This window comes from Lepidochelys kempii, chromosome 1 (genome assembly GCF_965140265.1).
Source record: "Lepidochelys kempii isolate rLepKem1 chromosome 1, rLepKem1.hap2, whole genome shotgun sequence".
In the NCBI taxonomy this organism is placed as follows: Eukaryota; Metazoa; Chordata; order Testudines; family Cheloniidae; genus Lepidochelys; species Lepidochelys kempii.
In genome coordinates this window covers 50,215,377-50,229,157 of record NC_133256.1, presented here as the reverse complement: position 1 = coordinate 50,229,157, position 13,781 = coordinate 50,215,377, and the positions used below count along the sequence as shown (strand labels likewise).

At 37.6% G+C, this 13,781-nt stretch overlaps 1 protein-coding gene across 3 annotated transcripts in view; it reads left to right on the top strand.

Annotated features, from left to right (window-relative positions):
- DCLK1 (doublecortin like kinase 1) overlaps nt 1-13,781 on the top strand; it is a 324,515-nt gene that overhangs the window by 300,403 nt on the left and 10,331 nt on the right. For 2 of the 3 annotated variants that reach the window (XM_073341871.1, XM_073341891.1), the window contains one exon: nt 5,142-5,255. In XM_073341871.1, the coding sequence (XP_073197972.1) occupies nt 5,142-5,255 (114 nt within the window). Of the gene's footprint in view, nt 1-5,141; nt 5,256-10,264; nt 10,339-13,781 lie in introns of all 3 variants that reach the window. The other variant, XM_073341880.1, reaches the window with a different exon arrangement.

Below are 13,781 nucleotides of genomic sequence, written 5' to 3'. Positions count from 1 at the left end.
AATAATACTAATAAACTGAGCATTCATAAGGAGGTTAATTTAAAAAGACATTTCTTATTTGGCCGCTGCAATATTTTTGGTCACACCATAGGGCACTGCCCAAATCTCACTTGAAACCTTAAAGGAAACAAAGTCAACAGGCTTTTCCAGGGCTTTTATTTGGTCTAATTTTCTTCTGTTATTTATATAATGACCTCTTCCTATGGCACAATTAGCACTGGAAAGGAAACCTCTTGTGATTCATCTTGTGAAATGGATCTGAGTGCTTCAGGGCAGTAGGAGTCTGGCAGTCCTGAGCTTTGCTTAAGATTTTTAGCACAATTTCTTCTTTTTTTTTTTTTGGATCTTTACACGTCCTGTTGTGTAGCACAATGCAAATAGCAAGCAATGTTCATGATGATTATTATATACAGGAATGACACCAGCAGCCTCTCTCTGGCTCTTTTTTCTTATTTTAAAACAAAACAAAGCAGGTACTCTGTTGAGCAGCAACTATCAGTGTTTGCTGGAAAATCCAAATTAGAGAGGGAGGACAGTAAACAATTGCACATTGAAATAGTACGTTGTAAATCCTAAATCAAGGTCTTCAAGAGTGAAAAGTGATTTTACGTGCTTCAGTTTCTGGGTGTCCAATTTCTGAGACACTACAAAGGGGCCTATTTTTGAGAAAACGGGTGTTCAGTGTTTTATGAAACTCAGGCCCCTTTAAGGTGTTTCAAGATGAATATCCAAAATCACCAGTCACTCTTGACTGTTTTGTCCCTAGTACTATAGATTAGATCCAGTACCAAGGTCCAGACCACTTGTGGTTAATGCATAGACTGGAACACTCATTAATGAAGATTGACTTTGGGAGGTTAACATTTACAGTGTCTTGACCAAATTCCTATTTGGAGCATTTAGCCTACATCCAGTTCCTCCTGCAGTTTCTTGTGGGTATGATATTCTTCTTCACTTCCTGCCATAAACTGTGGTGTAGCATTGCTGTTTGATATTAAACAGCTGCCATGTTTCACCTGAGATGTGTGGCTATTTTCTAATGTTGGATGACGTGATTCCAGTTTGGATCCTGAATACCAGTATATTTGTAAAGTAAACATCAGCTAGAAGCAATAATAGTTAGAAAGTGTTGCAGTGACAGATTAATTAATATTTTATAACTTTGCCACACCTTGAGCATGTCCTTGCAACAAAGCCCGTTGCCAACTGTGCCCACATATCTATTCAGGGGACACCATCACAGGGCCTAATAATATCAGCCACACTATCAGAGGCTCGTTCACCTGCACATCCACCAATGTGATATATGCCATCATGTGCCAGCAATGCCCCTCTGCCATTTACATTGGTCAAACTGGACACTCTCTACGTAAAAGAATAAATGGACACAAATCAGATGTCAAGAATTATTCATAAACCAGTCGGAGAACACTTCGCAATCACGCAATCACAGACATGAAGGTCGCTATCTTACAACAAAAAAACTTCAAATCCAGACTCCAGCGAGAAACTGCTGAATTGGAATTCATTTGCAAATTGGATACTATTAATTTAGGCTTAAATAGAGACTGGGAGTGGCTAAGTCATTATGCAAGGTAGCCTATTTCCCCTTGTTTCCCCCCCCTCCTCCCCCAGACGTTCTGGTTAAACTTGGATTTAAACTTGGAGAGTGGTCAGTTTGGATGAGCTATTACCAGCAGGAGAGTGAGTTTGTGTGTGTATGGGGGTGGGGGGTGAGAGAGCCTGGATTTGTGCTGGAAATGGCCCACCTTGATTACCATGCACATTGTAGGGAGAGTGGTCACTTTGGATAAGCTATTACCAGCAGGAGAGTGAGTTTGTGTGTGTGGTTTTTGGAGGGGGGTGAGGGGGTGAGAGAACCTGGATTTGTGCAGGAAATGGCCCACCTTGATTATCATACACATTGTGAAGAGAGTGGTCACTTTGGATGGGCTATTACCAGCAGGAGAGTGAGTTGGGGGGGGGTGGGCGGAGGGTGAGAAAACCTGGATTTGTGCTGGAAATGGCCCAACTTGATGATCACTTTAGATAAGCTATTACCAGCAGGACAGTGGGGTGGGAGGAGGTATTGTTTCATGGTCTCTGTGTGTATATAATGTCTTCTGCAGTTTCCACGGCATGCATCCGATGAAGTGAGCTGTAGCTCACGAAAGCTTATGCTCAAATAAATTGGTTAGTCTCTAAGGTGCCACAAGTCCTCCTTTTCTTCTTGAGCATGTTGTGGCACAAAAAATATATCCTATGTTATGCGGATCTGGAATATTATCTCTGGAGCTAAGGCTGTAAGTTTCCCTGATAGAAAGTATTATACTAGTCATCAGGCCTTGGTGATGCTTGTGCCTCAGACCTTTGAAAAATGAGATGTAAGTTTTGGGGATTTTTTCCAATGAAGAAGAGGAAAGAGTTCATTTTATAGACTGGTTTTCTTCTGGAAAAGGTCAGGTCAGAGGAATGCAGGTTATTTTAGGGGTCATATACAACTGAGCCAGGCCTCCAATAATCAACTCTATATTTTTTAAAGCTCTGCATTTGACCATATTCTGCCCGCTAGTGCATTTTGTTAAGAGGTGAGTGAGGAATTTTTGAAAACCAGTGCCACAATCTACAAACTCAAACTAACCTTCTTCCCATATGCTCACAAAGCCCATGATTTACTGCAGCAACTGTGTAACATACTAAGTGCTCTCAGAATTGTTACAAAGACAGAAAAATGAATGTTAACACTCATTTTATGTTCTGATCTTGATCTGTTACTTCCATGTGTTGTACTTTTGGTGCTAAAATGCTTAGTTTAAGTCTCTGGTTCCATTGTTGATCACTAGAGATGCAAAGCAGAGCTCTCAATGGGACTAGTGTAGAGCCCTGCAGCGGGACAGGGATCCCGCAGATCCTGTAGGACCCGCTGCCATATTAGTGGGAGCGGAATTAAAATATAGTCCTGTGCAGGGCTCTGATGCAAAGCAGTAGTTCTGCCAGCCAGTCATTTTATATGACCCAAGGTTACTGTTCTCAGCTACACTGCATAATCTGATGGTGGGCAGGCTTTGCCAAGGTAGCTGTTCTTGGCATTGCTCTTAAAGTGGTCTATCTGGCCCCACCCTTTGGGTCGGTTACAAAGGCCTTGTCAAGTGAGCTGTAGCTCACGAAAGCTTATGCTCTAATAAATTGGTTAGTCTCTAAGGTGCCACAAGTACTCCGTTTCTTTTTGCGAATACAGACTAACACGGCTGTTACTCTGAAACCTTAAAAAAGGTGTGTTTTTAATTCAGTCTTTAACTTGTGTGAAAACAAACTTCCTTGTCTTCACTAGGATTTTAACTCAAGTTAAGAACTTGCCTTTTTTAGTGAAGACAAGGCCACAACTGACTCAAACATTATCTGTTTTTTCCTGGCTGGAGCCCATGTTTCTTTACCCCTGTGTCCCCCACCGCTGCATAGGAAGATATTGTGTAGTGCATGGGAAGAACTGTAGGCCCTCATTAAGGTCTTGACCTCCCTGAGGGAAGGCTGGAGCTCCCTGTAGGTTGTGGCTTCATTTAGCCATAGGCTAAATGTGATAATATCACAATCAGTGATTGTAACAGCAGCCATCAATCAGGCATCTATCCATTATCCCATAGCTGGGTCAGTCATTGAAATTAGCCAGGGGAATCTCCTTCTAGACTTTATAAGGAGTCTCCTCCCAGGTTAGTATTTAGTGAATACCACTGGTCGTGCTTGGATCAAGCCCTGTGAACTTTATAAATGCATCCCCCCTTTGATGGAGTGGAAAGTTTCTGGAATATTTTTATTAATCCTGTGTGCCTCTGTTTCCCTCTCTAATTCGCATTGTAAAAAAAAAAGTTTGATACCTGCTAAAAGAGTGCAGGAGGCAGGAGGTATGGGTGTCACCTGGCTGCCTGGGGGCTGGCTCATTAAAGAGCTGTCTCAAATGTAACCCAAATCAACATAGCATCCAGCAAGAGATACCTCTGAAACATCAACACCTGACAGCAGCACACCCCAGCAGGCAAGACTTGTGAACTGAGCTGGAGAACCTGGTGTCAGGTGACCGGAAGGAGGACATCCCTTTTTGGAGGGACTAAGGAGCCCAAACCTGGGAAGACAAAAGAGGGATGGGGGGGTGGGAGCCAGAGGAGGAGTCCATTACAGCTTTGCTGGCTCATCATGGTACTGGCTTGGCATGTACTGTAGTGTAATTTCTGCCTCTCTGTGCTAACCTAAGCACTATAAGGTTCTGTGTGCCAGGTGACTAATAAAATGTTACCTTGCTTTGTAAGTGCTCCCTGAGAGCATTGGCCCTGAGGGATACAGTACCAGCCTCCTGCAGGACTCTGGCTTGGCTGGATTCACTGCAGAGAGGCATGGAGACAGACAGGGATTGTTGGTGCCGAAGGCCCAGTCTTGGAGGCCACAGGCCTGCCCCTGTTGGAACTGTGTGTGTCCTTCAGGCCCGGCCCACTAAGGGGTCACTCCAGAGAGACTGATTGCAGGCTGGGGTATAGACCGGACTCTGTGACAGCCTACATGTAGTTTGAGCACTTTTTCCCCTTGGTTAAATGTTAAGCATAACATTTTATTCAGCCAAATCTCACCTCTCTGAAACTGGAACTCCATAAGGCTTTAGGGAGGACCTTGGAGCACACTTATTCTCTCACAAGAACATTTTCCTTGCTGCATATCAGAGAAACTGGGCTTATCTTTTTAACACTAATGATCTTTTAACTAGTATTGTTGTCTTCACTTTTAATTGATTGTAATGCATTAACAGAACAAAGGATCAATCTGAGATTCATTTATTGGATTCATTTTATGGACCTAACAAATTACGATAAGCTGGCAGTTAATAAATGCAAACGTTTATAAAAGTTTGAAAGAGAGCTATTAGCTAAAGCTGAGAAGAGAAATGGGGCTGTTCCATTATAACAAGTTTCCTTACAAACACCTTAGATAGATTCCTGGAAAAGCTGACATGGAATTAAACGAATCTCATTAAAAACTTTTTTTTATTTAACTTTTTACATCCGCAGGATCCTCCAGAATCACCCCACAATCCTGCAAAAAGAGCGTTCTCCCTTATTTTGCATTTTCTCTATAAACTTTTGTTTCTTTCTTTGCAGGATGATGGCCTTCCAGAGAATGAGCATCAGCTTTCAGTAGCTGGGAAGATAAAAAAGCATTTCAACACAGGGCCTAAACCCAACAGCACAGCAGCTGGAGTTTCTGTCATAACAGTAAGCATCTGAAGTACACAGCTATAACATTTTAAAAAGTGCCCACAGAACAGTCTATATTCAGAAGATAACAGCAAAAGACAGCAAGGGCTCGCAACTTACTGTGAAGTGTTGCCCATGTCGTTGAAATTAATGTAACCATTTCAGATGCAGTTATGCATGAGGATTGCATACCACACTACACACAATTTGCAAGCTGCATCCCTCCAAGCAGCGATTAAATCGGGTAGAGATTTAGTTGTGCTGCATGCTATAGTTACAATCTAGATATTGTCTGAAAGTAATGCAGCTTGTGAGACTGTCTCAACCAAGTCCAGCTAAATTTTATAGGCACATGCAGTACAGTATACAAATTTGTATTTTTCCTCCAAGATGAACATGTGTATGTATCTCTCTCTCACTCACGCACACGCACAGAAGATATTCAGAATTTTATTAGATTATTTATGCAAGTACCATTAAACAGTAACTATCTGTTTTATCCACATTCACATCCTTTACTTATTTTTAATACATCGGCCTGTGTTTTAAAGCTTTTTTTTTTTTTTTTATTACTCATGGTAATGTTAATTCTCCAGATAAAGTCACCAAACAATCAGTGACACATTGAACATAACCATTCCCATATCAGATTACTCAGTGTTTGTTCCCAGCTTCCATAAATTGCAGATGGTGTGACTGCACATGTACACTGTCTCATACTGTTTCCACTTTCATGTTCCTCAGCTCGGCCCCTCCAATGGTGAGTTAAATCAGCATGAAATAAACTCAGCTCAACAGGCACAATCTGGCTTGCAGGTGTGAACTGTTTGTGCAGCAAAATGGATAAGATTACTTATCAGAAGTTACTAAGTATTTAACATTTCAAGGTGTGCCTCTCTCACTTTTTTTTTTTTTTTTTAAAATAAAAACTACCTCAACACGGAAACAAATTTCCCTCATGCTTTTCTTAGATTTTCAATTATCAGCTAACATACAGTCAGCATTTTTTATTTTCATTTTCAAGCAATAATACCACAGTAACTCTCCCATAAGTAAAACATCACATACCTGCATTTCATATGAGCAATGGGTACAGAGTGTGTTCTGAACAGCCTAGTTCAAACTGTGTTCTTTTTCAAATGGACTGCCAGCACGCTTGTCCATAAGAAGTACTGCTCAGGTCCTCTTTTCAAGGCTTTCAAAGCTTAAAAGATAGAAACGATGCTTTCCCTACCCCCTTCCATCGCTTGCCTCTTTTAATTTTTAAAATATTTTTATTTGTCCCAGTTGGTCTGGAAATGGATAGTTGACAGCAATTTGGTATTTTAGTAATGAAAAAGGCATTGGTGAAGTGAATCTTTCCACTGACAAACATTATAGAAATAAATAAAACAAAAGCAAAAAAACTCACTGAATTTGGTAATGTGTTAAAATTTAAATAAGTACATTTAAGAGAGCATCCTTCTGAGTGGATACCACACCTTGGTGTGGTTAATTCTGGAGTTATGCCTCTAAACTAGCAGTATTTTAAAAATATTGTTATAAAATCCAGAAAGTGGCTTAATTAACTAACATCTTTCAGTAACTTTCCTAAAATTGGGACACTACACACATCTGTAGTGCATGTGTAAATTTTAAGGCAGACTGGCAAGTGCTGATTTAAATATCAAAAAACTTTTATATACCATGCATAACACCCATCTTAATAAACAGAATAAATAAAACCAAAAGCAAAACCTTTAACCACTGTGCCTGCATTTAAAAACTAATGTAATACAAGTTTGGCATGGGATTGTCATTAACATTTTACTTCCGGGAATCTCCTTTTTTCTTCTACAATGCCAGATAATATTGATATAAAGCTTATTAACTAAGGCTGTTCTAAATTTATAATTTACAAAGCATATGCTCCCCAAATGCTGGAACATATTGTTCGGCACTAAAAATGTACAATAAGTATATCTTAGCACTTTTTAAAAAAATCTGTTTATGGTGCCGATATATGTATATACTGTAAATTATGTAAAGGGATAGCTAAAATACGGTATTTAGTTCTCAATTCAACTTCACAGTGATATTCTTTATTATACATATGCCCTTAGGGTAAAATTCACCACTGTATGGAGGTCCCACACAGGGCTCTGTGTATCAAACCTTTAATGTGGAGCTTAAATTAATAAGGATTTGTGCAGGTCCGCCGGGCTGGGGGGAATTGCACCCCAGTTTGTTTATGTTATTAGGTCAGAGTCATCTGGAAGTGTATTTTATTTATTTGTATAAAACACTTTTAGTAAGCTGTTGATTTCTTCAGTAATATCCAAATATATTGTACTGACCCTTTTTGCTGAGGCATACATTTGCTTTGGTTACAATCCCCAGTAAAAGTAGTATCTGTTCATCCAGGTTCCAATCCTACAAACACTCAGGCATATTCTTAAACTTTACTACTGTCATAAAGTTAATCATGTGCATAAGTATTTGCAGGATTAGAGCCCTAAAGCAGATATGACCAAAATATTTAATTTTGAAGTTCCATGACTGCATTTTTCTTATATATAAATCTACCATTTCACTAAAAAAATGTAAAATGCATGTTTAATAGCAAGCATTTATTAAATAATCTGTTTAAAGTTTAGCACTAGAATTTTTGTTGAATTCTCCAAGGATGTCGTCACACTCTTTCCTTTGAATATTTTAAATTAATGACTTGACTGCTTAGTTATAATGTCTCCAGCCACTAAAGAAGAGAGCTGGTAATTATTTCTCAAATAAAAACAGATGTTTTGAAAGAGGTTTTTTTAAAAAAAAAACAACAACAATACTCTATGTCAGTACCCTATGGGTTTGTAATTATACTCTTTCTGTCTGGAATAATCAAGAGGAAATAAAAATCAATTTTAAAAAATGCTTTAATATTCAAAGATGTATTGCAATACATTCTATTAACTGAGCATAGTTCAATTTATGTTCATGTCTGGAATGTTAAAGCTTTGCTTGTATGTTGTCACTTTTGTGCTTGTTTTTTGGCATTATTAAGACAGAAGAAAAGACTAATGATAACATTATGTTAAGGTTGTGTGAGGTCCCTGACTTGGCTACGGGAGTAAATCCCAGCTTGAGGCTCACGGGAACCATGTAGCATAAAGAAAGAAAAAAGCTGTTCTGACAGCTGATGGTCTGCCAATGTGTCTAGAGATGGTAACCAATTCCTCTGTCTGCAGTGTTCTGCCTGTCGCAGACAGCCTCTGTCATTTGTGGAAACCAAATTGGTGCTGCTTTATCATGGGGTGGGAGAAGGACGGAGTGAGGTATTTAAAATACATTCTAGTGATTATAAAATAAAATTAAAAGTGACATTTTAACAGTGGGCTTTTCTTAAAATGTGGAGGAGAGAAAAAAGCTTTAGTCTATTATTTTTGCTCAGTTTGAGGAAGAACAAATTACTTAAATTTCTATCTGTTGTTCTATAATTATTATTTATAACCTGTTTTTCTTAGCCTGTAGTCTCCATGGTAACTAAAATATTGTTTGACTTCTGCTTAGATAGTTGTAACATTTTAAAATTCAAAGAATAAATCCCCTCCTAAAACAATTGTAACAGCATCCTGTTAGTTATAATATTTTAGTGCAATACTTTTAATTTCAATTTGTAAAAAACCTTGTCTTTTGTGTACTTGAGATGCAGTATAATCGGCTGCCAGCAGATGGCAATAGTAGATCAATCTACTGAAACTCAATGAAAAATGAAGTATGGGTGCAAGGTCCGCATCTTTTGAACAGGAAGTGGCCTTTAAATAATTCTAAATAAGATGAAACATGCATTGATTTAAGAAAACAGAATAAATTATTAAATATTTCTCTTTATGTCTGTATTGAAAGTGTAAGTAAAATTTAAAGTTAGATGCTAACTACAGTTTAAATAACTGGTACCTAGAGACATGTTAACCGGCCTTTCTCAATCTAGAATTAGTAACTATCATGAGTATTGCACCAGTATGCCACAGTCTTAAGGAAACACACAATGGCCTTTCCTTTTGTAGAGCAAAATGTGAAAGTTATCAAATTATTCAGATTAAACTGGGCAGAGTCTCTCTCCAGTTTGACCCCCTCTAAAATTGTATCTAATCCTCTGTTAAAGGCTATCCCAAATACATGTTAGTGCAGTGTAAAAGGGTTAGAGAAAATAAAACACTTTCTTTTTCTATGCACATTCCACTGCTAATGATAACCTCAATTTAGAACAATATGTACAATTTAAAGTTATATTTTTAAGCACACACTTTACCCGTTTTTTTTTACACAATACTAAGTTAATTTTCCATTTTGACTTTAATTGCTGCAATTTAATGAATATTTTACATCACAGCTTTCTACCATTATCTTTTTAAGCCTGAGATGTAAGTTGAAATGACAAACAGTGCAATGTTCATGAACCTGAGAAGTCCTGCTCTCCAAGGCTAACATTTAAAAAAAAAACAAACAAACAGAATTACCATAATTGATGGGATATCAAAACCGGATTCTTTTAATCTTTACACATGCCATGATTATGAAGTAGTCTAATTTAAGCCTGATGTGGTCTGTGTAGCCTGCTTGTTGTGATGGCTAACACTGTGTTTTTTAAAAAATATTAAACCTCTGTTTAATTGCAAAAGATATTTTTTCATTACCATTATGTGCAACTTAAAGGGGCACTTCTATATTTGGAGATACCAGGATATTTGTTAGACTTTTAAATGAATGCATAATGCATTAAGTTACTTATTTCACAAACTCCATTTCAGTTTAAATAAAATGGCTTCTAATATAACAAGATAGAAGCTAGGGCTACTTTCTTTTCTTTTTTTTTTCTTTTTTTATTCTTTTTCTTACTTTTTGTCTCCAGTGCATAGATTCAGGATGTTAGATAAGTGCCTTGTGAAACTGAAAACAGTCAATATGCACTAAATAAGGAACAGCTTGGTCTGGAGTCTTAATTCTTTAGCATAATATCGATCCACTGAGTTGCCCCATTTCTCTCTGCTCAGCTGGACCACGGGTTTACCATCAAGAGATCAGGGTCTTTGGACTACTACCAACAACCAGGAATGTATTGGATAAGGTATGAGATGGTGCAGCTCCAACAGTCAGTGTTTCCATGGCAACGTGCTGGCAGTCTCCATTAACCAGTTCCTTCAGTGGATAAACATGCTTTTTGATTTGTTATCCAGTCCATATGCTGCTTTATCAGTTTCATTTTAATCTTGATTGAGATGCCACACCCCGTCATTCCCTTTTTTTCACCCATTATTCACACTGACATTGCCAGCTTTCTCTTCATCGCACATGCTCAGTATCAATTTTCCTTATAGTTAAAAGGACAGTGTATATAGAAAATCTACCAGATATGCTGCAGCAATTGCCTCCCCCCCCCCCGCCCCATATTGCTGGTTAAGGCATCTGCTTCCTGTGCACTTCTGTTTTTAAACACCTGGAACAGCAACAAGATTTCAGCATATATTTTTTTCTCTTCTATATGAGATGTGGAACTATATACTGTCATTTTTAACCCATCAAACACAATCCTTACCTTAGATTGAACAATGCATTTACCTAACATAATACTTAGAAGCTCTCCCAAGTTTACTGAAATATAATGCATTGTATGTGCTGGTAAGCTTGTGTTTTCTAATTATGCACATTTATGTATGTTCTCTTTTTATTTTTAAAACCCCTTGTAGTTTTTAAATTTTTTAACAATATTGCATGAATCAGTTTTTAATATTTTCCTACATTGCGTAACTGTGTCAGGGTTGTTATTAGTTGACTTGACCTGTGTGATCAAATGGGACTTTGGCTGGGGTGGTTGTTTTCGAGTGGGTGAAAACAGGGATTCTGCTGATTGCTAATGTCAGGCCCATACCTCCTCAATCAGTCAGGTGTCCCTGGTATTTTCATCAAGTGTTTATTTGCTGGCTCTTATCCCCGTATTGCTTACAGGGTTTGATTTGTGATATCTGGGAAGATAAAATGAGTCCCAACTGAATATTTTTGCTAACACTGTGGTTGTTCAAGCCCAGAGAAATGCTTTTCATTGTGGGAGGCAGGGGAAGGCCTGTTCTGTGTATGGAACAATTCTACAAATTAACTTCATTAGCAAAATGGTAATGTTTACAGTAATGTAGAAATCTGCCCCTCATATCATTTCACTGATTGGATGGATCAGACTACAGCACAGTTTCCACAAAAGTTAGCAGTTCTCCGAACGCACCAAAAATATGCCTATGAAAATTCAGTAGATTTTTAAATGGTCATGAAGGAGAAAAATAGCTCTTCCTCCTTGATGTACCCTTCAGATGAGAAGCAAAAAGTTAGTCCAGGTATACCATATAGATGCTGGTTATGATGACTAACTGAGAAATAGTTTCCATAAAAGTGCTCAAATTTGTACTGGTTTATGTAGTAGCACCTTACTAATTCATATTTTGTGATTGGGAGACTTACTGAAATTTCCATAAATCACAGAGTATACTTTATTCATCCATTTTCTCAATTGACATAATGTTTCAGAGTATCCTAGTAAATAAAATGTTGTGTATTTTGTAAAAATAATATCCTAGTGAGACCTCACTTTGGCATCTGCACTTTTTCTTTATTGAGAAATGGAGGGAGTCACTGGTATGTTCTGTGGATTATAAGTGGGAAGTTTAGCAAAGTTTAAGCTAGAGAAGTCTTATCATAACTTTTTCATTTTGCTCATTGAGGAAAGTTTATATTTTGAATCAAATAGAACTTTGTCAAAGAGCTAAAATGTTTCGTTCTGAATAGCACCATTATCTATGATGTGCCTGCATGGCTCTTTTACTTACGCTATTTTTTTCTTTTATACAAAGACAGAATCATTGTGTTTCTATTTGTCATGTAGATCTCTATTTAAATAAAAAAAGTCTCCAGCATCAGAGAGCGCAAACCTCTAGAGAGAGGAATTTGTGAGAAAATAGTGAAATGTTTGTAATCTGACTGGCCTTGACTCAATTTAACTATGTAGCCCAGGTTTTAAAACAAACTGTACATCTGGGGGCTTGGGGAAAACTCCAATCCAGCAAATAGGTAAATAAATAAACAATATAAAAAGGCCATTTGACTAAAATGCTAGTAATGGCTTCCATCAGCATACAAAGTGACATATCCTTGAATAATGGGCTGGAGCAGACGGGTGATAATCTCTCTTATTCATACATAAACTGCTGTTTTCCAGCTGGGGGCAGTAACAATGTTTATAATTAGTGCTGTTCTAAACAGTGCACTCTGTGTGTAAAACCAAATTGGGAAAGTGGTGCTAAAAACTCATAGACGTATGTGCTTAATTAGGAAATGTTATAATACCTGAGAGTCCCAGAATCAACACGATTACATACACATTATCTGCACTGATTGCAAATGCTTTGTCTTTCATCTCCATAGAAACAGGAGCATTCAAATAACCACTGTAGTGACCAACATTTTAAGAAAGTAGTAAAACTATTTTCACTTAGTACTTGTTATACTATTCATAGAACTTTGCAAATTCTCAACGATAATACATACAGGGTTCATCCCTTCACTCTTATACAACAGTTCATTTGCCACAGGCCTTGAAAACTCATCTGTGATCGCAAATATGGCCAATATATAAAGAAGAATCCAAAGAGAGATTTAATGCTCATGCGTTCTTTCATAATTGAGCTCTTGATTGCTTCGCTTAACCACTGATCCTTTTCTTATTTGATCCTCTAGTTTCTCTTATTCTTCTCCAAAAATGACAATGTTTCCACTTTCAATGAACCAGAAAACCATTTCCTTACTGTAGTCTAAATGTGTCCCTTCCTAATGTGCTCAAGATTCCTAATTCTGCTTTTGAACGCTAACTTTGCCCCCTCAAAGTGCTATTTTTCCTCTGTTGCCACAAAGAGCACCTGCAGTATTTTAAATGTAGTGACTTTGCTTCCTGAAAGTATTTCCACATTGAGATGTAGTACACTTAAAAATCTTTTCCTGAAGTAACAATTGCAGCATATTGTGCATAATAACTGGAAAAGGTATTACCCAGTGTTTTGTGTATACAAATAACAGAAAATAATATGATAAACTAGTTCAGTAAAAGAAGCCTAAATAAAAATGTTAGATCATGTAAATTGTTTAAGCCCCAAATGTGATATAAGTTTTAAAAGCTGCATATATTATTGTAGGATATGTACTCCCAATGACACACTCTTTTCTCTGCAATTATAGATGAGCACTCTGGCAGAGGAGATCTGTGAACACCTACAGTGCTCTGTATGCAGAGATGTTGTTTTATAGCAGCACTCTGTGCTCTTCAATGAGCTTCTTTTTTAAAAAGCCAAAAATAAAATGTGCTTTTATTGCACGTTCTCAACTACTGGATGTTCATTGACAGAAACAAACCTGGCTCGTTTCTTGCCCTCTTATAAGAATCTCTATTTAGGGTTTATTTAATTGAGGATCTTAACAACCTGAGAGTGTTTGGTGAGTTTGCTGATCTTCAAGGATTTAAGTCAGAATATT